This window comes from Pseudopodoces humilis, chromosome 11, assembly GCF_049639895.1.
Source record: "Pseudopodoces humilis isolate 2021_Gansu_Grassland_sample_001 chromosome 11, ASM4963989v1, whole genome shotgun sequence".
NCBI classification, from domain to species: domain Eukaryota; kingdom Metazoa; phylum Chordata; class Aves; order Passeriformes; family Paridae; genus Pseudopodoces; species Pseudopodoces humilis.
This window is the reverse complement of record NC_142210.1, coordinates 4,693,380-4,717,976: the sequence shown is the minus strand read 5'-3', so window position 1 is coordinate 4,717,976 and position 24,597 is coordinate 4,693,380. Positions and strand designations below refer to the sequence as shown.

At 50.2% G+C, this 24,597-nt stretch overlaps 2 protein-coding genes across 2 annotated transcripts; one reads left to right on the top strand and one right to left on the bottom strand.

The window, feature by feature from the left end:
- Positions 1-1,203: 1,203 nt before the first annotated feature.
- TBCCD1 (TBCC domain containing 1) lies at positions 1,204-9,911 on the bottom strand. The gene is made up of 7 exons (XM_005529531.3): positions 9,578-9,911; positions 9,327-9,476; positions 7,710-8,076; positions 6,683-6,869; positions 5,557-6,054; positions 2,313-2,488; positions 1,204-1,717 (listed from the first exon to the last, which is right to left on the bottom strand). Exons 1-6 carry the CDS (start codon positions 9,908-9,910, stop codon positions 2,359-2,361), a joined length of 1,665 nt encoding a protein of 554 aa, XP_005529588.2. The 5' UTR covers position 9,911; the 3' UTR covers positions 1,204-1,717; positions 2,313-2,358.
- Positions 9,912-10,226: 315 nt separating this feature from the next.
- On the top strand, positions 10,227-22,342 carry DNAJB11 (DnaJ heat shock protein family (Hsp40) member B11). Its single transcript, XM_005529530.3, has 10 exons — positions 10,227-10,370; positions 10,651-10,807; positions 13,583-13,680; positions 14,594-14,726; positions 15,655-15,797; positions 16,368-16,450; positions 16,970-17,027; positions 17,524-17,635; positions 18,156-18,315; positions 21,472-22,342. Exons 1-10 carry the CDS (start codon positions 10,303-10,305, stop codon positions 21,534-21,536), a joined length of 1,077 nt encoding a protein of 358 aa, XP_005529587.1. The 5' UTR covers positions 10,227-10,302; the 3' UTR covers positions 21,537-22,342.
- Positions 22,343-24,597: the final 2,255 nt, after the last annotated feature.

Genomic DNA, 24,597 nt, shown 5'->3' with positions numbered 1-24,597 from the left:
CTCAGCTGGAGCCACAATGCTCCAAACACCTCTTGACATAGAAGGAAAGAAGGATGTGTGGCCACCTCCCCACAAACTGAGTTATCTCACACATCAAAACGATGCCCAGATTTCTGTTTGTCTCTGCAAGTGCCACAAATTCAACTCCCAACTCTCAGCCCAGCACCTGAGGTTGAAGCAGAGGAGTTTTCCCTTCGGCCACACTCCAGCCCTCAGACGGGGGAGGCCGAGGATCACTGGTTTCCACAGCCACCCCCCCGCCCCCGCCAGGGCATTATGAAAAACCACCTCTGCAGCTATTCAGTGCCCCAGCCCAAAGGCTTAGGGAGACAAAGGGACATGAATTTGGCACAGCAGTGCCCGAAACACGCAGCACCTCTTTCAAATCTGTCAGGACAAGCACTCTCGCAACAGCAGCTCTGTAAATGCAGGCAGATGGGACAGCCCAGGGCACACATATTCAGCAGCTGCTCCTCTTCCCATTTTAGGAGCCTTGAATCACCCAGAGCTGTTGCTCTCAGCGAGGCCACTTGGATTGATTTCGTTTTTAATTCCTGAAGATCAGCATTCAAGCACGAGCTGGGTTTTACCAGCAAGTTCACAGCTCAAAGCTGTGGGCTCTTCACACATCCCTCCTTTAAAGGTTGGTTAAATACAATAAACTCATCTCACATAAATAAATATAATAAACTCACCTCACCTGCCGGCCCAGGAGCCAAGAGAGACTTTCAGAGGAATTCTGAGGCTGTGCACTCCAGAGTACTGTGACTTCCCCTCCCTCTCAGCTTGGATAGCTCTTCCCAAGGCACCACCAGCTGCTGCCTCCACTCACCCATGCAATGCCTTTGCCTATTTTCCAAGCTTATTTAAGTGCTCAGCTACGAGCACATCTTCCCAAAACACATCCCACCAGCACAGAAGAATGGTGCTTATCCAAGCTGATAATCTTTATGAAAATTATGAGATAGGAACAGGGCTTGTACCAAAACCATGTGCCAGGGCAGACTTCAAAACCTTTCAGCTCCATGGCTGAATTTTACAGGAGTTTTACTTTCAGCCTGGCAGGACTTACATTCTTTTTTTGCCCCACTTTCCTCATAAATTAGCAGTTTCTCTCTCTTTCTCACATTTCATTAAGGTAAAAGATGCTGTGTCCCTCTAAGACCGACTGTACAGGTAAGACCCCTTCCCTAGGACATGTGCCAGGTAACCCAACAACACTGGTTTATTGACATTTGTCAAAACAATGCAACCATATACAAAAATTCACCTTCACAAAAATGCCGTCTTCATATAAAAAAAAAAAAACAAACCTGTTGGATTTAGTTCATAAAAAGTTTAAACATTTCTTTTTCACATTTATAAAAACAACACAGCTGGTTTGTACCATGAGGATGCAGGTGATGCCCAGGGCCTGCATCCAGCTTTGTCCCAGGAAACCTGGTGTGCTGGACACCTGCTCACCATGGACACTAACTGCAGGGACAGCCTTGAAACAAGGCACACTTCATCTTCCCCCAGTGCCAGGCACCTCTCAGTCACCCACAGGATGGCTACAGCACATTCCTGAGAAGGCAGCAGTGCTCAGGAACCCTACAGCAGCCAGGCAGTCCAATCCACACCAGGGCTGGGTGTTGGATCCACTGGGTGCAGGTGGAACGGCCACAAAGTCTTAATGAGTAATAGGCTGGGTGGACCACTGACTGTTCCCAGAGCTCTGGAACAAAATAAAAGGAGACAATTTTACTTCTAACACCAGCAAAGAAAAATGAATTCAAAGGCTAAGTTAAAAATAAAACCATTTTCTAATGAAATGGTTTGAAACATGGTGTGGCAGAAGAACACAATTAGGGCAGGTCTCCAGCTCCTAAACCACTTCTGCTTGGGAAGAGTAAGTGAGAATTATCCAGTCTCAGTGTAAGAATTACCCAAACTCTCATCAAAAGAACAACCCAAAGTATCACTCAACTCTCTTTAGCAAGAAGTGAGATGGGCAGATATCAATACACAGAGTTTCCTTGAAAGAGCAGCTATTCCAATCAGTTTTTTATCACACTATGTGCAATATGCCCATCTGCCTTACAAATGCCTCCAACAAATCAAACTTGACAGCAAGGCAGTGCTGAGGACACAGATTTCAGCTGAAAATGGGGTTTGACAGGAAAAGTAAGAACTAAAGCCAAGTGCCAGACTCTTGAGAGAAGTCACTCAAGGGACCCCTGCTTTTTCTACCTCTGCCTGGGCTGTGCACACAAACATGGGAAGATTGCTGGGAGGAGAGAAGAAGCAAGAGAAGGAAGCCTTTTACCCACCTCCCTTTCCTTCTGCTGCCCAGGAATGTTGTCCTGCCCAGGAATGTTATCCTGCTGCCTGCTTGGAGCTGACTGCAGGAGGGACCAGGCTGTCCAGCTGCTGCCGGTTCCCCGTCTCAACCAGCCACTCATAGAATTTGTTTTCTACCAATGTCTGGAACTGTTTCCTCTGATCCCTGAAACAGAAACATCAGCAGGGAAATTTGGAAAAATCACATTTATTTACAGTATTATACTTCTACCACGTCTTTACTATCCAAACAAGCCTCCAGATGTATCAGGAAGAGCCAGGCTTGGTTCCTGAACCATGCAGAGACAACCAGAAAAGGTTTTTACCTAGTGAATGTGATGATAGTGAACCCCAAAAGCAGAACCTGGTGGAGCTGGAGAAGTCATACAAAATTCCCCATCCCACCATCACAACCACCCTGCTCCAGGGCTGCCTCCACTTTCCCCTCAGGCTGAAAAACTGTCTGAAAGGGGAGAAAATTAAAATTAGCAACCAGTTATTAAGCACTAAGGACACAAAATTCTGTTCTGACAGCACCAGAGAGGATGGAGATCAGGGAAAAAATGCTCCTATAAACACACCTCACATCATTCCTGTTGCTCATTATGAACTTTTGGGGTGTTTTTGGTAAGTCCAGCAGTAACAGGGTGGGCCATTCAGCTCAGGCTAACTGGCACTGGTCAGATGCTCAAAAGCATCTCCAGAAGAGCATCCCAGTCCTCTGGGATCAGCTCACATCTGGAATTTCTTAAGCCAAAGGTGGCACGGGTGTGGAGTAGCTCCTGATAGACTTTTTCAAGGAGTTACCACAATTCATTTCTGAACACCAATGAAAAATGAACATTTTTCAGTATTCTGGAGATTTTATGTGGGTTTGTTTTGAACCCATTCCTAATTTGATGTGTTGACCCCATCCTGTACTGGGAAAAGCAGGAAACTGGCTCCAGAGGAGACCATGAAGGTGATCAGAGAGATGGAGCATCCCTCCTCTAAGGAAATGCTGGGAGATTTGGAATTGTTCAGCCTGGAGAAGAGAAGCTTTGGGGTGAAATCACTGTGGCCTTCCAGTGCCTGAAGGAGCTACAACATGGAGAGAAACCCTTTCCAAGAGCCTGAAGTGACAGCACAAGAGGGAATGGCTTTCTACTGACAGAGGGCAGGGTGAGATATGATACTGGAAAGGAATTCTTCCCTGTGAGGGAGGTGAGGCCCTGGCACAGGGAGCCCAGAGAAGCTGTGGCTGCCCCTGGATCCCTGGAAGTGCCCAAGACCAGGTTGGATGGGGCTTGGAGCAACCAGGGGTAGTGGAAGGTGTCCCTGCCCATGGCAGGGGGTAGAATCTGGTTGGATTTTTAAGGTCTCTTCCAATTCAGGCCATTCTACTCAGCCTCAGACAAGCTCCGTATATCCACATCCTTTTTTCAAGTTAAGGCTGCTGTCTGTATGTTCTCTTCCATTTGAGCCATTCCCCAAAAAGCAGGGTTCTGGGACACAAACTAACCCAAATTCCTCCCCAGTGAACACAAAGACAGACACTTCTTTTTTCCCTTGTGGATTTATCTTCTTCAAGAGCTTTTTCTCTACCTTGATCTGCTACTGACCCTGAAAGACTTTGTGTCTGATACGCTAGAAAAATGAATAAACAGGATTTTATGCTTTTGCAAGTTGTTCCTCAAGCTGTCTTCTTGGTCCTGTCTTACGGGGGTTTTACTTTCAGCCTGGCAGGATTTACATTCTTTTTTTGCCCCACTTTCCTCAATCAGACAACTTCAACTTCTTGAAAGATGTCTTCTTATTTCTAACACTCTCTTTCACCTCCCTGCTTGAGCACAGCAGCTTTTTTCTTTCTACAAGCCTGATATCCTGTTTGCTGTAAGCTTCCTACTTGTCTCCCTTCCTGCCTCCCTGCCTGCAGGAGACAACAGACATTTTACACTGTCAGCTGCCCAGTTTCTTTTCAACAAGCTTCTAAACTTGCCAATTCCCCCCCCTTTTTATGGAATAAGCAGCGAGCTCTTGCCTCCTGCGACTGCAGCAGACGATGGCAAATCTAAGCACATCATCCCTATTTTCTCCACTTCTTTCACAGGAAGGTCCTGACAGGTCAAACCCCTTCCCAAAACTGTGGTGGGAAGCAGCAGCCCTGGGAGAACAACATATGTTTGAAATGGGGATTTTTTCCCCATTCTGTGCTCCAGGGGAATTTAAAAGCTACTGCCCACAATGTCATCTGCTGCAAAGATCCACGTGCACATTCCCAGCTCACCTCAAGAAGGGCTGGGACAGTCATTTACAGCTTCAATCCCAAGGTGAAGGTTGGGCTAAGAGGGACCCCAGGCAGCTCAGGCTGCACACCCAGCCCTGGCCCAATCCACTGCCAGGGTGGATCCCTCACCTCGGCAATATCCAGGAATGCTTTTCCTGGAGTCTCACAAGCTGGGAAAATGCAACCTTGAGAAAGCACCTCCTTAGGAGCAGCATGGGCAAGGGAGCAGCACTGTCCCCCTTCACTCCATTTGGTGAGGCCCCACCTGCAGAGCTGCCTTCAGCTCTGGGATACCCAGCATAGCAAGGATGTGCCACTGCTGGAATCCAGAGGATGCCACAGAGGTGTTCCAGGGGCTGAAGCCTCTCTGCTCTGGAGCCAGGCTGGGAGAGCTGGGGGTATTCACCTGGAGAGAAGAAGGCTCCAGGGAGACCTGAGAGCCCCTTCCAGGGCCTAAAGGAGCTCCAGGAGAGCTGGAGAGAGACTTGAGGCAAAGGACTGGAATGACAGCATATAGGGGAATAGCTTCCCACTGCCAGTGGGCAGGGATGGATGGGACATTGGGAAGGAATTGTTCCCTGTGAGGGAGGTGAGACCCTGGCACAGGTTGCCTAGAGAAGCTGTGGCTGCCCCATCCCTGAACTGTCCAAGGCCAGGCTGGACAGGGCTTGGAGCTACCCAGGATAGTGGAAGGCATTCCAACGGCAGGGAGTGGAACAGGATGAGCTTTAAGGTCCCTTCCAACCCAAAGCATTTTGGGATTCTACAACTCTGAGCTATGTCTGTGAGCATTACTCTTCAAACCTTACCAAGCAGAATCCCAGGATTGCTAATTACTAATGCTCTAGGACTGGTCTGCAAGACATGGCTTACAAAACCCAACCCATCCTTCAGGGATTTCTGTGGAATCCCACCAAACAACCCTCTGTCCATGTGGCCAAGCTCTGCCCTTCCTGGGAGGCACTCACCTGGTCAGCTCTGCCTCCTTCACCATGCGCTGCCACACCTGGACCTTCTGCTCCCGCTGGCTCAGCACCTCCTGATACTCCTGGGGGAGCCCCCCTGGGGTCTCTGTGGTGTCTCCTTCCATCTCAAAGGGAATCACAAAGGTGTAGAAGTCTGAGGGGGGCAGGAGCCGGAAGACGCTCGCGTCACCGCTGTCCCTGCACACCAGCATGGGGCTGTCCCAGTAGTTTGGCAGAGTGGCCAAGCCCACCTGAGCCATGTGGTCTTCCAGCATGGGATAATGGGTGTGGAAAGGGGCAAAGCTGATTGCCTGGTTCCCTGAGAGGATGAGGGGCTGTGTGGGTGTGAGAGTGTGGAAGGTACAGCCAGTGGTGGACGAAAGGGACAAGCGATGGCAAACCACGATGACCTTGATGTTGTCACAGCTCTGGACGTGGACTGACGTCTCCACGGGGCCCAGGACAAAGGTGCTATTCCGGCACTTCTCGATGGTCACAGATCTGCCAAAGAAATACAGAACCATTAGGGCTGGAAGGAACCTCCATCCAGCCCAAGGCAGGGTCACCTGCAGGAGGTGACACAGGAACATGAGCAGGTGGGTTTGGAATGCCTTCAGAGAGGGAGACTCCACATCCTCCCTGGGCAGCTGTTGCAGTGCTCTGCCAGCCTCAATGGAAAGAAGTTCTTCCTCATGTTGAGGTGAAACTTGTTTTAGTTTATGGCCATTGCTCCTTGTCCCGTTACTGGCACCTCTGAGCAAAGCCTGGCACCACCCTCTCGCACCCCCTGGAGATCTCTGCATGGACTGATGGGATCCCATCTCAGTCTGGTCTTCTCCAGACTAACCAGGCCCAGCTCCCCCAGCCTTGCCTTGTCAGGAAGATGCTTCAGTCCCTTCACCATCTCTGTACCATCCACTGGACCCTCTCAGGAGCTCCTTGTCCCTCCTGAGGAACCCAGACCTGAACACAGCACCCCAGCTGTGCCTCACACAGAGGGGCAGGATCACTCCCTGACCTACTGGGAATGCTCTTCCTAATGCCCCCCAGGATCCCATTGGCCTGGCCCCCAGGACACACTCATGGTCAGCCAGGAGTGCAGCTGTGTCCCAGGAGAACCCAAACTCACCGCAGAGGGGACAGGAGGTAAATGAAGGACTCGTTGCAGCGATGGATTCTGACGTGAGCCCCCACCAGAGTGTCCGAGCTCTTGGCCAGGGTCTGCCTGTACACCTGGCTCATGATCACCATGGGGGACACCTCCGGCACCACCCGGGAGCTGCAGGCAATCCTGGCTCTCCTGGTTGTTCCTTCCACTGCAAAACAAAGCCCACAGAAGTTCTGGGTCCAGCAATTCTTTAGGAAAATTGTGAGCCCTGAAGTTCAAGGATGGTACTTCCCATACCAGTCACACCATCCCTGATGCTCCCTGGGCAGGCCAACAGCACGAGGCACCAGAAATTTCAGAAACTGACAGACACTGAAGGATCAAAACCACTTCAAAATTACTTAGGAGTAGCCAAGGCCTCCCACAAGCTCCAGCCAGCACCAAGCAAAGAATCTTCAGTTCCACGAGCGTGTTCCTGAACACAAGACTCAGCTTAACAGGAAGATCCTGAGAGCAAGTTTTAAGCAGGAATTGTGTGTTTTAGAAAGGGAAATGATCCCTCTAGGACACAATCCTTAAGTCCTTCCCCATCCTCCCTAACCCACTGCTCCTCTTGGGATCCTGCAGTCAGGGAAACAAAACACCGAGTTGAATTCCTTATCCTAAGGGGGAAAGTGCCTTTGCTCCACTGCCATGTCTCTGAAGGAGAGGGGCTGGATTGGAGACAAGGAAACCTAGACCAGATCCCACCCCACTGCCAGACCCCTGGCCAGCAACAGGAGCTGAGTTCCCATTTCTGCTTCTTTTTTTTCCCCTAAATTTTATTTATACTATTTACCTATATTTATTTTTCTGTATTTCTAATTTTCTACATTTCTGTATTTCGATTTCTCTACACTTTGTATTTCTGTATATTTGTGTATTTCCATATACTTCTGTTCCTACTTTTCCATATTTCTATCTGCCATATTTCTGTATATTTCTATATATTTCTCTTTTGCCCCCATTTCTGTCTTTCTAAGAACAGCTTCCCAGCAGTTTTTCCCACCTTGCTGTGCCCAGGCGAGCTTCTTCCCAGCCTTGAGGCAGACAGTCATTCCCAAGGGATTAGCAGTGAGGGAGGAGCGCAGCCAGCTCTCCAGCTTGGGCAGGGAGAAGGCTCTGGACACCTTGGAATATCCATTGTGGCCGTGGCAGGGCTGCCTGAGGGCCAGCTCGTGGAGGGGCCGGATGCTGCCGGAATTGCTGACGGTGCCCTCGAGCAGGAAGCTGAGGGCACACACGGCTTCAAAGGACACCAGGCTGCTGCAGCTGGAGTGGGAAGAGGCTGAGAGCTGCTCTGGCTCCAGCAGCAGCTCCAACATATCCAAGAGGTGGCTCTGCACAAAGGCAAGGTGCTCCTGGTCGTTCCAGTTCTGGAGGGGAAGGAAAACACACAAGGGGGTGAGTTCTCCGGGCTCAGAAGCTCCATGGACATCATCATACAAGTCCTTGCTTAGAATCCTTCCAGAAGAAGGAAACCCAGTCAGACACAGTGCTCATTCCTGCTGCTCTGCTCTTCCAAAGCTGGAAAGACACCTCCCCACAAAAACTCAAAACATTTCATTCCAGCTCAAGTACCAAATATTTCCTTCTAAGAGAGCAGCACCAGGCTTTTCTACAATCCTACACAAATCCAGGCCACTGCTGCTGGCATTAGAAGGGAGGAAATAAATCAATAACTGACACTCAAGGTCTTGGAGCTGCTCCACTGGAAAATCCCTGCAGCTGGGCCAGACCTGCAGCCAGGATTCAGTGCCACCTTCCAGGATAAAAAGCTGACAGCCATTCCTCCACAGCAAATGCACCAATAAACCAAACCCTCTGAAAGAATCCTTATATCAAATTCTCCAGTCAAAAAAAATCAGGAGACTGGAATTCTGGCAGAGCTTCATAAAGCTGAGTTTTGCTGAAGGAACACACGACTGTGATTATGCCTTGTCCTCACCACTTCTGTTCAATGTTTCAGGACCAAGTTACCCAGCTCCTATTTTCAATGATTCCAGCTTGCCTCAAGCTACTTTTCACCAGCTCATCCTGCTCACAGCAGCATTCTGAGCCAGAATTCCAGAGGTTTGCATGGCATTACACAGGGTTGCAAATTGTAATCCATTCACCCACACAGAGCTGCCCATGGGACACATCCAACTCACTCCTTCCTAAATACCCAGAAGTATTTTAAAAGAAAACAGCGTTTCCACGTGGTTGATCTTCAGCTGAACAACGAACTCCCCTCTCAGAAACAGAATGTGATGCCAGGAAACCTCCTGGGATCTAAAACTCCACACTGGATCACAGGAAAGGCAATATGAGCATAAGGAGAGCTTCCTGCTTGGCTAATAAAGCAAAAAAAAGGGTGTTGCTTCTTAAAAGAAGACTTGTCGAGACTTTTAGGGAATATTCAGTCAGCTTCATACTCCAGAAAAGTCTCATGGAAAATTTAAAAAAAAAAATTTCATAAACTATAGAGATCACAACTTTAGAATTCTGCAGCTAGACCCTTGCTCACGCTTTACTACAGCTGAAACCCTCCCAGGAGCAAACCAGCGCCTTTCCAAGCCCCCTCCAGGCAGCTTGCCACGGACAAGAAGCTCCTGCATGCGGAGAATCTCACAGGCACGAGTACCTTATTCCCGCCGGCCGATTTCCCACTCAGGCTGGGAGACTTGGTCCTGGCGCTGGGCCACTCGTCCCCGAGCAGAGATCGCCGCAGGGAAACGTTGTGGAGCTGCTGCACGTAAAGGAAGAGCAGGAACTGCAGAGTGTCCACGGAGAGCTGGAGAGCACGGGAGAGACAGACAAGAGTCAGGCTGGGCCGGGCTCCCCTTCAGGCGGGGTCGGGGCTCCCCCTGCCCCAGGCCGGCTCCGGGCTCTTGCCTTGCTCCGCTCCCGCTCCAGCTCCTCGGCGCTGGCGCAGGCCGCCTCGGCCTCGGCCCAGCGCAGGCGGAGCGGTGGGGCGGGCCCGAGGAGGCCGCGGAAGAGCTCGAAGTAGAGCCAGGCGATCTCGCGGCTGAGCTGCAGCTTCCCGCAGGCGATGTGCCGCCAGCAGGGCCAGCGCAGCCGCGGGAAGCAGCCCTGGTCCGCCCGCGCGCGGGCGTAGGCAGCCGCCTTGCGAAGGTAGTGCGGGGTGAGGCGAGCGGGCGGCGGGGCCGGGAGCGCTCCCACCAGGAACGGCTCCGTACGAACCCACAGCCGCACCGACCCCGCCATGGCCACCGCCGCTTCCGGGTTCCGCCGCGGGCACCATAGAGACGGCCCCGCCTCCAGCCGGGAGCCGCTTCCCATTGGCTGCGACTGCCAGCGCCGGGGCGGGAAAAAGCAATGCGCTCGCTGATTGGCTATTCTGGAGGAAGTCACCCTGGAGGGGTGGCGGGGCGTGGCCGGCGCTCTCGGAGGCGACGCTCCGGCAGGCGATTGGCCGGCGGCGGTGAAGTGTGAGCAGCCCATTGGCCGGCTGCAAGCGGCGGCGTGCTCGGATTGGCTAGTGGGGGACACCCCGAGCCCCCATTGGCTGGCGGCGGCCGCCGGGGCCGGGGCGCTACGGAGCCGCCCGGACGCGCCGCTCCCGCCGCCCCCCCTCAGCCGGCAGGGCCGGGCCCGCCATGGCCCCCGCATGGATCGGCCGCCTCTGCCTCCTCCTGCTCTGCCTCTGCGGGGAGGCCGCCGCGGGGTGAGTGCGCCGGGCCGGGCCCACGGGCCTGGGGGCTTCGCCTCAGCACCGGGCCTTCCCCCTACTCAGGGTCGGCGGCCGCGGCGCTGACGGGACCCCGCTCCCTTCCCCTCACCGCTTTCCTCTCTCCTATTTCCTCTCACCTCTTTCCCCTTGCCCCTTTCTCTTCCTGTCTCCCTCCCGTGCCCTCCTTCTCCTATTCCCCTCTCCCTCTCATTCCCGTTCTCCTTCACCATCTCCCCGTTCCCCTTCCCTCACCTTCTCTCTCCCCCCACGGCAGGCGAGACTTCTACAAGATCCTGGGGGTGTCCCGCGGCGCCTCCATCAAGGACATCAAGAAGGCCTATCGCAAACTGGCGCTGCAGCTCCATCCCGACAGGAACCCCGACGACCCCCGGGCGCAGGAGAAGTTCCAGGACCTGGGCGCTGCCTACGAGGTGAGGTTGGGAGCCGGGAATGTCCTCCCCGGGCTGGGAAGGGTGCATGGGGCTCGTAGTAAAACAGGCTGGAGCGTGGCCACTGAGACTCGTGAGGATTCATTCTGTAGCATTCAGGGTACGGGAAAGGAGGTTTTTAGGGAATGTAAAGGCTCTTCCATAAGGTGCAGCTGGAATCCATCCTTCACCTGTTACCGTGTGAAATTCCATCTTCCCCTTGTTAATATACTGAATTCACCTTTTATTATTACAGAATCTCAGGGTGATTTAGGTTGGAAGGGACTTAAGGATGATCTCATTCCGTCCCTTTGTCGTGGTCAGGGACACCTTCCACATCAAATTCCCTTCTTTCCTTCTCATCAACTTCCCCCTATTACTACATCAAATTCCATCCTGCCCCTGTTAATACATCCAATTCCAGATACTCTCCCAAACAAAAAACAAAGATCCAGAGCATACCAGGTTGCTTGGAGAGCTGCTCCTGCCAGAGGACAATCCAACACTTCAGCTCTCTAAGCCAGGAGGAAGCCAAGGCACCAGGTTAAAGTTGCTTGGAATTTATTCCCAGTTCCTTAAGGGAGAAGTGAAGGTGCAGCAGCTCCAAGGGTTTTAGGGCCTGGCTGGGATTAGTCTGAGCTGATGGGAAGTGAAAGGTGCTGGCCTTGGGTTTAGAGGATATTAAGTGAGAAAAATAATTGTGGGTCACAGGAGGATTCCTGTTATTCCATGATGATGTTGTGGCATGTAAATGATCCCTCACACTAATAGCACTGTTCATTAAATAAATCAAATGTAGATTATTGTATTGCCCAAAGGTCTGAAGTCAAAGCCTTCTTTCCTTGGGTGTACATACAGAGTGATGGAATGCAGGTTGTTTCCTCCATGTTTTCTGTCCTTTTTGTCCTCCTTCTGTCACAGTTGGACTCCATCTGCTCCTGCTCCCCCTGTGCAGCAGAGAGACCCAGAGGAAGATGGTGCTGAAAAATTCCATTAGCAAGGGTTCCTGGCAGTGCCTTGCTCTGTGGGTGGGAGGTTGGGGTCGTTTGGGAAGAACCTAGCTGCAGAGGAAAGGGATTGTGGCCTGGCTCCTGCTTCTATCCCTGGTGCTCTTCAGATATGCAAATATTCCTCAGAAGTGAAGAACCAGCTGGCATTTATTTCTCTGTGTGAGAAAGAAAACTGTTCACTTTTTTCTCAGACCCCTTTTTAGTTCAGACTTAAATAAACTGGCTTAATTATCACAGGGAAAACTAATATAAAGAAATTTCTTTTGGATAAATGTAATCTCCTATCACTTGCAGCACCTCAGGATTGATGCATGTGGAGCTGGGAGCTTGGTGCTGCTTCTGTGAGCTGGGATCTTGTTGGCACTTTCTGCTGCCAAAGGATTTCTCTGCCTTTTCCTTGAGTTCCAGTTGAGTTAAATCTTTGCCAGCAGTTGAGATTATTCTTTCTATTTAAAAGCTGAGTGAAAAAAATGCTTGTAAAATCAAATCAGAAATCTAGTATTGATGTGTGTGAGGTTTGGAGGAAGCTTTTGATGCCCTCCCTGCAAAGTCTTTATCTGTGTTTAGCCAGGACACCTTGGAGATCCTTCTGCTGAATGAGCTGTGGGATACAGTGAGTTGATTTGGTTGTTTAGGGCAAAATGGAGCCAGAATTGGGTGTCCCTTATAAACCAGAATTTTTCTTACCATAAAGCCTCTGTTAACAGCAGTGCTGCTCAGGATCTGGGTAGCTGATTATGGCAAAGCTTTCCCAAGAAATTGAGGGGAAAGTAGGTTAGTGAACCTGCTCAGTCGCTTCATTTTCACAGGCTCAGTGATTCCAGCCCAGAGCTGTATTCAGCTGTTCCAGCTAGGAGGGAGACTGATCCCAGGAGAGGGAGCTAAGACTCTTCTACAAAGAGTCATGAGTCTCAGGATGGATTTGGGAGGAGTTTCCATAGGAATCTCAAGTGGCAAAGGGAGAACTGAACCTTTACCCGCTGGGTGAAAGTAGTGAAGTCAGTGCCAATTTTTTCCCTGTTGCTAGCATTTATCAGTGGTTATAATTGCACAGAATCCCAGGATGGTTTGAGTTGGGAGGGACCTTAAAGCTCATCCAGTCTCACCCCCTGCTATGGGCAGGGACACCTCCCACTGGACCAGGTGGCTCCAAGTCCCATCCAGCCTGGCCTTGGACACTTCCAGGGGTGGGGCAGCCACAGCTTCTCCAAACACCCCAAATTCAGCTGGTTTTCATGTTTTAGCTGCTTTTCTACCTGTTGAGTTGCTTCTCCATCTGTTCCCACTCCTGTTCAGCCTTCTGAAAGCCAACCTGCCAACTCTGGCTTTTCCAAATATGATCAGTGGGGGAGGAAGGGCAAGGAAGATGAAATGTGACCAGAGACTTCTGGATCTCTGAGGCAGGAAAGAGCAAAGATCAAAACTTAGGAAATAAAATTGATGCTTAGAAGTCTTAAAAGTCATGGCTGAGACACAGGGATGGTGGTATGTGATTATTTGTCTCAGTATGTCCTACTTTGTAGGATTTGAGTTATTCTTTCTGATTATTTTTTGATATTTTACATAAAATCCATGTTTATGCTTTCCAGGTTCTTCTGCTTTTTTTGATGAACAAAATGTGCTTGTTATGATCTTAACTTTTCTAGACAGCACACCAAGCAGGTCTCCTGTAGTGTCCCCAATGAAAAGTGCTGGGGACCCTCAGAGCCTTGTTTAACACCTCTCCTCAGCTCCAGATGAGCCTTTCCTACATTGCTGCCTTTTCCAGGTGCTGTCAGACGAGGAGAAGAGGAAGCAGTACGATGCCTATGGTGAGGAGGGCCTGAAGGATGGGCACCAGAGCTCCCACGGAGACATCTTCTCCCAGTAAGGAGGTTTAATCCCTTTGGGCTGTCCTACAGCTGCCTCTCTGATTCTGTGATGCTCAAGCACCCTTTTGATGGGGTCTTTACCTGGCCCAGAGTCGCTGAGAGTTGAGAATTTGAAGAAATACATTTACTGTGGGTATCCCACATGCAGTTTCCAGTTTTGGTGTGGCCCAGTCATTGCTGCAAGCAGGAATGAGTAGAGACTTCCCTCATTGGCACCTCTGGGTACTGTGGGTGATTTTTCAGGTGCAGCACCTGCTTCAAACGTGTGGAAACTTTCTCAGATTATCTGTGTGTGGTTGGGGTTTAACCTGTTGTCGCATATCACTTTGGGGACACTTTTCCCTCTGCAAAGCAATGCTGTGGTTACTTGCACTGCACCTGTGGAATTTGGAGAATTAAAAACCAAAGGTACTTGCACATTGCTTGGACAGAACCTGATTTTCTGCTCCTTTGGATAAATTTCCTGAAATAATTCCAGAAGTTGCTCAGCTCCTGTAATCCTGGGTGAGGACTTGCACTGCTGCTCTGCTCTGTTCTGAGGGACAATATGCAGGGTTCCTAAGGAGTTCTCCTCATCCCTCTTGTCCTCAAACTACAGAAAACCAACCTGCTAGCAGTGACTTGCAGCACTACTCGGAATTTACACCTTTTGGTGGTGGCAGCTGAGCAGCAGTGCAGCGTGGAGAGCTCAGATTTTGAGTTTTTTGTTCCAAATTTTGTTTTCTTTAGTGCAGAAAACTCTCCCAAAGTGGCTGCTTTGTTTGAAGGCTTTAGTTGTGTTCCGCAGGAGCAAAAAGATGTTCCTGGGTTTACTCTGAAGCTTTAGGACTGCTAGGAGGCTGTTTTTAGTGGAGTAGAAGCATTTTCCCAGAATTCCTTCCTGACCTAATCAATGTGCTTAACTCCAGCTTCTTTGGGGACTTTGGATTCATGTTTGGAGGAAACCCTCGGCAGCAAGACAGGAATATTCCCCGAGGAAGTGACATCATCGTGGACCTGGAGGTCACACTGGAGGAGGTGTATTCAGGAAACTTTGTAGAAGTAAGTTTACTTATCTTAGTGTTTACAGGTGTTCCCAGGTTTGAGGTGCCTGACCAGAGCTCAGAATATCTTCTCTCAAAAATTAGCAGCTGAAATAGATTCTCCATTTCTGTGTCTGGCAGTGGAGGATGTTGTGGTGCTGTTTCCTGTAATTTACTGAAGAAACTACACATTTATTCACCTTTTGCAACTGGCAGTGTCTCCATGAAGTGTGATAATACTGATTTATTGGCTGTCAGTCGCCAGCTCAGCTTGATTAGTGCAGCAGCCCAGTTGGAAGAGATGTAACTTGTCCCTGTGTAGAACTTAGGGATATTTGAGGGGTTGTTCATAAGCTTCAAATTCACTTTGCAGTTCTTGCAAAACCACATTGAGGATTTTTCAGTCTCCTTCTATGGCCAAACATGTCATTGCAAGTTTCCAGATTATATAAGTTTGAAGAGTGTGTGGGAAATTATTACCTTCTTTCCAGCAAGCTCTGTCTCTGGTGCTGACAATCCCTCCTGTCTGCATGTTGTCTTTCCATTGGTTGATTTTGTGTTGTGGCTGTTGAGGGAACTCCAGATAATTTTCCTGTTGTGTGGGACAAGGAAGTGTCATAACCAAAGCATGGGGTGTTCCATCCTAGTGTTACCTTTCCTCTATGGAAAGGTGTGGAAAATGAAGAGGAATAGCAATAGGGATGTCAGAGAGAACTTTTCTGGTGTTTAACGTGTGATCACAAGGTGAAACTGTCAGTGTTTTGCTGAGGCCACATTTGGAGCTATTATGGCAGCACCACACAACAACGTGTCCCTGCCCATGGCATGGGGCTGGAATAAGGTGATCTTTGAGGTCCCTTCCAACCAAAACATTCTCTGTTCAGAGAAATCCAGACCCTTGTGGAGACCCAGGAACGCTGACATCAACCTCTCCCTCTTCCCTGCAGGTTGTCAGGAACAAGCCAGTGGCAAGACAGGCGCCTGGCAAACGGAAATGCAACTGCAGGCAGGAGATGAGAACCACCCAGCTGGGGCCTGGGCGCTTCCAGATGACTCAGGAAGTTGTTTGTGATGAATGTCCCAACGTCAAGTGAGTTTGGTGCTCTTTCCTGCTCCACAAAATCATAAATTCCGTGATTTTATGTAGCGATATAGGGATGTTTATTCCAAAACTCACCACTAGGTGGGGGGGACACACCTGTATTCCCAGGAAGACCCGGTGACTTTGGGAGGGCTTAACACGGGGTTCTCATAGCCAGGGAGCCACTCTTTATTCTTACCTGCTGGATGTAGAGCTTCCCAGTTTCCTCTTCCAGCCTTTTATTCCTTGCACAGTCACACTGCAGTGGAAGTTCCACAGCTAAATCTGAACGGGAAGCACACAGCTGGGAACAACTGGATTTGGAATGCCATGCTGTAGTCACACACCCTGATGCTGACTGTGTATTTGGGAGCTTTCAGCTTCACCTTCTCTACTCCCTGAGTCTCAGCTCACCAGAAAGGCAGCTCAGGCCCTCTAGGTTTAGATGTGAGCAAGGAGAGCATGTGTGAGCTTTGTGGGGGTGTTCTCCTTACCCCAGTGGCACAAATTAAAAATTGAGATGAAGTTAGAATAAAAAAAGTTGAAAACTGAGTGCTGGGTGGCTCTTCCCATTTTCAGGCTGGTGAATGAGGAGCGGACGCTGGAAGTGGAGATAGAGCCAGGGGTGAGGGATGGCATGGAGTATCCCTTCATCGGGGAAGGTGAGTGTGTGCTCAGCTCTGAGCTGCTCCTCTGCCATGGTTCTCTGGCACTGGCACTGCCCAAGCCCCCCATGTGGTTGGAATTGCTGTTCCTCTTCACATGCTGGAATCCAGGAGCACATTCCTATGTCTGGATAGCACAGTTCCACTCCCTTAGCTGGGAGTGGGGACATGAACAAAACCAGCTCTGAAGCTGATGTTTCCCATAACACTTGAGCAGGAGCACCTGTTCCAGGCTTGAGCCTGTGAAGGGATCCCCTCTGCCCTTCAGTGACTGAAGGACATCATTAATATGCAGAGGTCTCCCAGAACAATAGAGGTGTGACCTTGCTGAGGCAACCATCAGAAAGCCCTAAGCTCTTTAGGATATGTTTAAGCAGAATTCTGATCATCTAAAGATCAATTACTTGTTTTTTTTTCCCTTTGACTTGTGAGCTGCAAGTCTGTAATATCCTGCTTGTCTTTCCATTTCTTCCTAACACATTTCCTTTAAACAAAGCTTTTCTTTCTCCCCCACAGGTGAGCCCCACGTGGATGGGGAGCCAGGAGATTTGCGCTTCCGAATAAAAGTTCTTAAGTAAGTCTCTGGCCTAGTTAGGCTCTTGCTTGGCCAGATGGAGCTTGCCTTTCAGCAGGGCAGGTGCAAGCCTGGCACTCAGGGCTGTGCAGGATGCTCAGCCTTCATGGTGCTGGAGGAGCTGGACTTGAAGCTGTTAAAAGTGGAATTATCAAAGTACCTTAATTTTTTTTGGCTTGAATTCACCATGTGTGATTCAGAATAAATATCTCCTTTTTCCTAGCACGCAGTCTTGCTATTGTAAGGAAATGCACTACTAAGAAAATTGCTGTGTGAGTCAGGACTTCTTGCCACACCTCGCCACTCACTGCCCTAGAAATAGAAAAGACACTTATCAGTGCATATCTTACACAGGAAAATGAGGCTAAATTTGATTCACTCCCCACTTCCCTTCCTATTTGTGATTTCTCCTAGCTCCCAAATAGAAGGAAAGAAACTCAAGGATGTGTTTCCCCTCCGGGGAAGGAGAAAAGTTCAATGCCTCTTATTTCCACAGGCACCCAGTGTTTGAAAGGAGAGGAGATGACTTGTACACAAACGTGACAATCTCGCTGGTCGAGGCACTGACAGGCTTTGAGATGGATATTGCCCATTTGGATGGGCACAAGGTGAGGCCTAGGGTGTTGTGTGCATCCCAAATTCACCTGCAGCTCCATGCTGAGGGTTGGCTTGCTCAGGGTCTGGTTATCCACAGTATTCCCTCTGGTGGAGCATTCCAGGCCAATTCCCATGATGGGCCCTCTCTACAAGGGGTGCACAGTGTGTGCCTCACTTCCAGGCTAACCCAGTTCTGGCATGTGTCCAGTAAAACTGCCTGGACCCACTGGATATCACTGGTTTTGGCAAGGAATCAGTGCCAGTTGGAGCTTTCCAGTGGGTTGGAAAGAGTGTTGGAGTATTGGGGTGCACACACACAGTATGGAGTGTCCAGGGAGGTGGTGAAGTCCCCATCCCTGGAGGTGTCCAAGGAACATCTGGATGTGGCCCTCAGCGCTCTGTTCTGGTTGACAAGGAGGGGATCAGTCATGGCTTGAACTCAATGATCTTGGAAGTCTCTCCCAACCTCAATGATCCTGGGATCCTGATCCTCTAGCACTAATAATGTTCTAAAATTCCTTTTCTCCCCAGGTTCACATTGCCCGGGATAAAACCACAAAACCTGGTGCCAAGCTGTGGAAGAAGGGAGAAGGTCTTCCAAACTTTGATAACAACAACATCAAAGGCTCCCTAATAATCACCTTTGACGTGGAGTTCCCCAAGGAGCAGCTGACACCTGAGCAGCGGGAAGGTGCGTGTCCAGAGCCCTGAACCTGGCACAGCTCATCCAGGGGCTGGAGCAGTCAGGAGGAGTCTGCAGCTCCAGATGTCCCTGTGCCCCTTGTCCAACATAACACTGTTGGCTGATGGCCTGTAATTGACTCCCACTTCCCCTGGAAGTGAGGAAGCTTGGCTGCTGTGGTTGTGGCCGAGGTTGGGATGTGCTGCTGCTGGAATGCAGCTCTTGGCAAGTTTGCAGGTGCTTTGTTTTGGTGCTGCCCATCTGTCTGACCCCACAGCCTTGCTGGGCTCAGCCTCTCTCTGCTTTGCCTCGGCTGGAATGGGATCACAAGGGGTTTCCAGCCCCGGCTGCTACTTTCTTGGAGGCAAGACTTGTGGAAATCCCTGATCCAAGGATGAGGAATGTCACAGTGTGTCAGGAGAAAGGTTGTTCCTCCCCACAGCTCCTTCCACCCTACTCCCCCCAGGACAGATCTGCTGCTCAGCTTCAGTGCTCAAATGGAAACCTGATGAACCATGTAGGAATCCTAAAATTGCCAGGAGGGTAAATCCCATACTCCTAGCAGGGAATTCTTTGCTCCAGCAGCCTCTGTGGTTCTGCTGCTCCATGTCAGAGTAGGAATCAAGGACCTCATCCTTTGCCATGGGATGAAGATATTCCTGGTATGTACTAGTGCAGCTGTTCAGGAGATCCCCATCCCCAGAACTTCTTCCAGAGCTTCTTCTGAAGTGGATTCATATATTTTACTGGATTTCCTGGACTCCTCAAGTTTTCAGTGGAAAGCCAAGTGCTGGGTGGGTTTTATTCCACCCTTGGCACTTACTGCCGCCTTGGCCACACTGTGCCAGCTGCCCTGTGCAGTCCAGTTGGTGGTTGCAGCTCCAGATGTCCCAAGGCTCTTCCTGCAGCTGTTTGGGCTGGGAGGTCTGTACTATGGGCTATGAGAACGATCCTGGTTCGTAGTTTTATCCCTGTGCTTTCCTTCTTGTTCCAAGAGTGTTGTGCAGGGCACAATGATCACATCACTGTGGAGTCTCAGTCCAGGCTCTGCTGCCCTTCCAGAAGCTTCATCAGGCAACAGCAGCTCTGAAACAGATGTGAGGTTATTCCATCTGTTGCTCTTGGCAGTTTAGAGGACACTGGGCAAGGAGCAGTGACAGAAACCTCCATGTTTTTGACAGAATTGCTCACACACCTCTGCGGATATCCGGGAGCAGAGAGATGATGGCACTGGCATGGGTGTGTTCAGACACAGGGCCTTGGGTGTTTCTTTCCCTCCTAAAGCAATTCCACATTTCCCAGGGGAAGGTGACTGGGTTGGCAGTCAGATGCCTTATCTGTGTGGTGGGTATCTCCAAACATCCATGATTTCTGGAGTTTTATGAGGGAATAGGTCTATTCCTGTGCGTGGCAGCAGTTCAGTGTACACATTCAATGGAAAACTGTAGGCTTCAGAATTCAAAACATCCCTTTTTTCCTTATTGTTGGCAGTGGTCCTCATTTCTTATCTCCTGACCACATGCCTGGCTCCTGGGGCTGTCAGAAGATACTCTGGCTCTGAGAGCACCACCCCAAGCTTTGGAGTCTCAGCAATAACATCCCTTCTTTCCTGCAGTGGGACTTGATCACTGTTGATCAGAGCTGCTCTGTGCTGTAACCTGTCACTTCTTGTTGGTATCAGCAACATTTCAAAGGAAAAATTGACTTCAGGCTCCAGTAAAAAGTACCTGAAGTGCAGTAGCACTAATTGTTAGGATTCCTAGTTGGAATTCCTGACTAAACTTCAGGTACATGTTGAAATATTCTGCACTACTGAGGATGTTCTATTGAGGCTGCTGCCAGGGATGTGGGAGCTGCTGGGAAGTGAGGTGTGGGATGGTGGTAATCCCAATTATTTCAATGTTCCTGGAGCACACCTTTCTCCAGCTATGCCCTTCCTTTCTAAGAATAACACATCCAGGGGCCACATCCTCTCACCCACCAGCTGGGAAGTGACTTGGAGCCCCCTCTGGATGTCGGAGAGGAAGTGAATTTGCCTTGGAGAATGATCTGTTCCTAATAATGAGCAGCTCCTGGACAGGGGTTTGCTTTGTCCTGGTGTTCCTGAAAAGAGTTCAGGAATCTCTGGCCATCAGGAAAGGAGCATGAGAAGTTCTTGCCTGGCAGAGAGATGTCCTGTTTCCAGTTACTACTTCCAGGACAGTTTTCCAGTATTTTAACACAGCTACTGTTACCCTTATGCATCCCATCACTGGTTTTCAAGGACAGTAGAATGTGTAGCCAAAAAGGTTTAAGGATAGACAAGCAGGACAAGGGTTGCAGGGAGACAAACTGTTTTTTAGCAGGATTTCCTGAAGGATTTGCATGCCTGAAAGGTTGGAATTTTTTCTGTACAAGTAAATTGGTTGGTTTCATTACTGATAGTCAATCTAAATCTCCCCTGGGGCAACCTGAAGCCATTTCCTCTCATTCTGTCCTGTGTTCCCCTGAGCAGAGCCTGACCCCCACCCAGCTGCCCTCTCCTGTCAGGGAATTGTGCAGAGCCAGAAGGTCCCCCCTGAGCCTCCTTTTCTCCAGGCTGAGCTCCCCCAGCTCCCTCAGCCTCTCCTGGTGCTCCAGCCCCTTCCCCAACTCAGTTCCCTTCCCTGGACACGCTCCAGCCCCTCAGTGTCCTTCCTTTAGTTATTTGAAGGTCACCCACAATGTTGGGAGTTTCCCTCTGGTTTGGGTTCTGTTTTGGGTTCTGTTTTGGCTCGGTGGTTTTTGAGGCTGCTCTGAGCTGTGTCCTGAGGGGCTCCAGGGCAATGAGTGACCAGGCTGAGTTAATCAGAGGGGACTCCCTCTCTAATCTCTGGAAAAACAGTGACACATCCACCCTTGCCACTCTGCTTCCTCTGCTCCGTGTGGACTTGCCCTTTAAGCAGCAGTGGAGACCTGCCAGTTCTTCCCTGTCGTGCCGACCCCAGGAGATGAGCTATTATGGATTTAAGGGCTGACTCACTCTTTTAGCCTGTTTGGTAAGAATTTGATACCGACAGATCCTTGAACTGCCAGTTCCTTGGAACGTTTAGTGTACGGGATTTTAGGAATTGGGTAGGAGCATTGGAAAAGTCATCCCGCTGTCTTTGCTGTGCTCTGTGTGTGACACTCTTCCTTCTCTTGCAGGTCTCAAGCAGCTGTTGAAACAAGGATCAGTGCAGAAGGTCTACAACGGATTGCAGGGATATTGATGTGTGGAAAAATTGGACTTCCCTGGAAATGCAAAGTCAGATTTGTTTGCAGTCTTTTCTCCTGCCCACTGTAGAAGAGGGAAGAGGGAGGGGGGCAATGGTTGAGGTTTAGCTCATCTTTGGTTTGTAAATTATGGAAGTGCTCAGAGTTTGGGGAAATACTTTTTCAGGACATAACTGGTGCTGCCTATCATGTTCCACGTCCTGGAACAACAGAGATTCCTTGAGCAGGAAAACATAGCTGGGGAAAGAAGTTTTAAATTCCACACGGATTGGAATTTCTGGTTTTTAAATATATTTTGATGTGACTTTTCTTGGCCATCTCAACATATTTTCATAGCTGCTCCTGCTTTTTACATCCTTCGTGTAAATTTCTTCTAAATTCCTGTTGTTTTGGGGTGATATTTTTAATCCCAGCCCTTCCTCCCCTTCCCCTCTGAGTCCAGAGTGTGGTATTGGTTCAGAGTCTAGTTTTGGGGCAGGAATACTGGTGCTGTTGGGAGTGCACTGGGGGCTGTGTTAGGCCCCACAATTGTTTGGGAAAAGAGTCTCTCGATGCCTCTGTGGGCTCTCTTAACTACCAAGTCCCAAGAGTCAACGCCTGGTTTGAAATTTGAAGTTGCACCAGATTAGCAAAGACTCCTTGGCCATGGTGGAATTTGGGAATGGCTCCTCATGGCCTTGGTTGTCCCTCGTTGCCCCCACGTGGAACCAGTCTGGAAAAGCTCCCTCCCCTCCTGCGCTCTGTCCTCCGTGAGGACGGGTGAGGTTGATGGGAATAAAGTGTTGGAGTTGGAATGGCAAAACCTGCCTGGTGATGTGTTTCTGGGACAGACCTGGGTTTCCTTGTGCCAGGCAGCAGCAGAAATCATGGAATCAGTAAGGCTGGAAAAGCCCTCTGAGGTCAAGTCCAACCATTGCCCCAGCACTGCCCAGGCCACCACTGCCAGTGCTTGACCACCCTTTTAGGGAAGGAATTTTCTGTCATATCCAATCTAAACCTCCCAGGAGCAACTTGAGGCTGTTTCCTCTTGTCCTGTCACTTGTTCCCTGGCAGAAGAGGCCAATGCCACCTGGCTCCACACTCCTTCCAGTTCCTTCAGGGATCTTGGGGGCTCTAAAGTGGGATCCTTCCAGCTTCTCCCTACCCCATTCCCTATTTGGGAAGTGGATGGGCTGTGGTTTGCCTCCTGGGAAGTGTTTGCTGCAGCAGATGCAGCCTCAAGGTGGATTTGTTTTGGGTTTATTCCCTGTTTTCCTTCCTTGGGAGCAGGAAGCAGCTCGAGGTGGGCACAGCCCCTGTGTCCATGCTGCCCTTGGTCCAGCAAGTCCCACCCACCCCTGCAGCTCCAGTGCTTCCAACCAGTGGGAGTGACGCAGGGGAAGCAGCAGCCCCGGGAAGATTTCCTGTTGGATCCTGTGTACGTTTGCCTTGGCAGAGCACAGCAGGGGCTTGGGGAGCAGCTGAGACAAACCCACAATGCCAAACCCTTGGTCTCTGCTTCTCCTCAGAATCCATAAGGATAAAATGGTAACCCCAGCTGAGGCTGCTTCCTCTGCCCATGATGCCCAGTCTTTTTCAAGTGCTGCCTCTGCTCCCTCTTAGTTCAAGTTTCCAGGAAACCTCAGATTTTGAAGGAATTCCTTCCCATATCCCTGTGCATGGGGCTGTTTGCTGTTATTCCAGCCCCTTGCAGCCATGCTCACCTGTAGCAATAAATCCAAAAAGCCAAGATTTCACCCCTAAGCTCCAAGTTCGTCCCCAGGGCAAGGCGTAACCTCTCCTACCTGCACCCCCAGCAGCAGCCAGCGGGTTTATTTTGTTCCTGCTGCTGCTTTTCCTTTCCCTGCTAATTCCTTTCCTTCCTGTGGTTTGTTTTAATTGCATTGTGGGGCCAGACTCTTTGGAGAACACAACAATGGCTGCAGAGCCCTGGCTTGCTCACCAGCAAGGGGAAAAACAGGAAAAAAAAGCCCCAAATTCCAACCAACAATCCCTGTTTCCTTCCACCCTTTCCCCCGTGGTGTGGGGTGTGTTCAGAGCCAGTGTCCAACACTTTTCCTACCTCCAGACAAAGCTTCCAGAGCTTCCATGCTTTTGCCCATCAGCAACAGCAGTGCTTTCCCAGTGGTTTTGGTTCTGGCCCACTCGCAGTGTGCTTTTTTTGGAATCATGGAATATTTGTCCTCCAAGAATTGGGGGTGCACAGGGTGCTCAGTGTCCTTGACATCTTCTGTCCCCTTCTCCAGTGACATGGAGCTGGTGGGAGCAAGTCATGGCACACATGGACTCCTTTATCCACAGAAATGCTTCCCATGAGATTTAAGTGTTCATCTTGGTGTGGCACCAGGCAAGGATGCTGGCTGAACCTCCAGGCTGGGAATTCTGTAATGCACAGCTTGAATTTCCAGTCCTTTCTAAGCAACAGCATTCCCAAACCGGGAACAAATAAACACAGATTTCCTGTGCCTCTTTTAACATAAATCCTTGGAACAGTGAGGATTGTGAGGGTTCTGATGAGGGCATGTTGTTCAATTCTTCTAGGAAAACACTTGTCCTTGGAATGCACTCCTAGAAGTCCATGCTGCTTTGGGAAGGCCTGGCTAAAACGGGGTCCTGGTTTATTCCTGAAGGGAATGATTTCCAGCACCTGCAGGGGATGTGTGTGTTCCTTCAGGGCCTCACCACAGGCTGGCTTTTAGATGTCATTGCCTCCATCAGCGCTGTGTTCCCACCCTTTGGCTGGATCCCTCCCATCCCAGGGGAGGGGAAGGAGCAGATGGATGAGGATTCCATAGCAGGTTGATGATGGGAGGGAATACAGGGCTCAGATCCATGTTTCCATCCTGTCCTGCAGCCTTGTCCATGTCTTCTGTCCCTCTACAGCCTGGGCTGGCTGCACCTAGAGCCACATTCCCCATCCCAGACCGGATGGTGAAGTTTCGGGGCTGCTCCAAGGAGTTTCAGCCCTTGGTGTGGGAGTGTTGGGAGGAGGGCTTTGCTCCCAATGGCTTCAGTCACACTGAAGGCTGCTCCCAACTCTGGGAAGTGGGTGAAAAT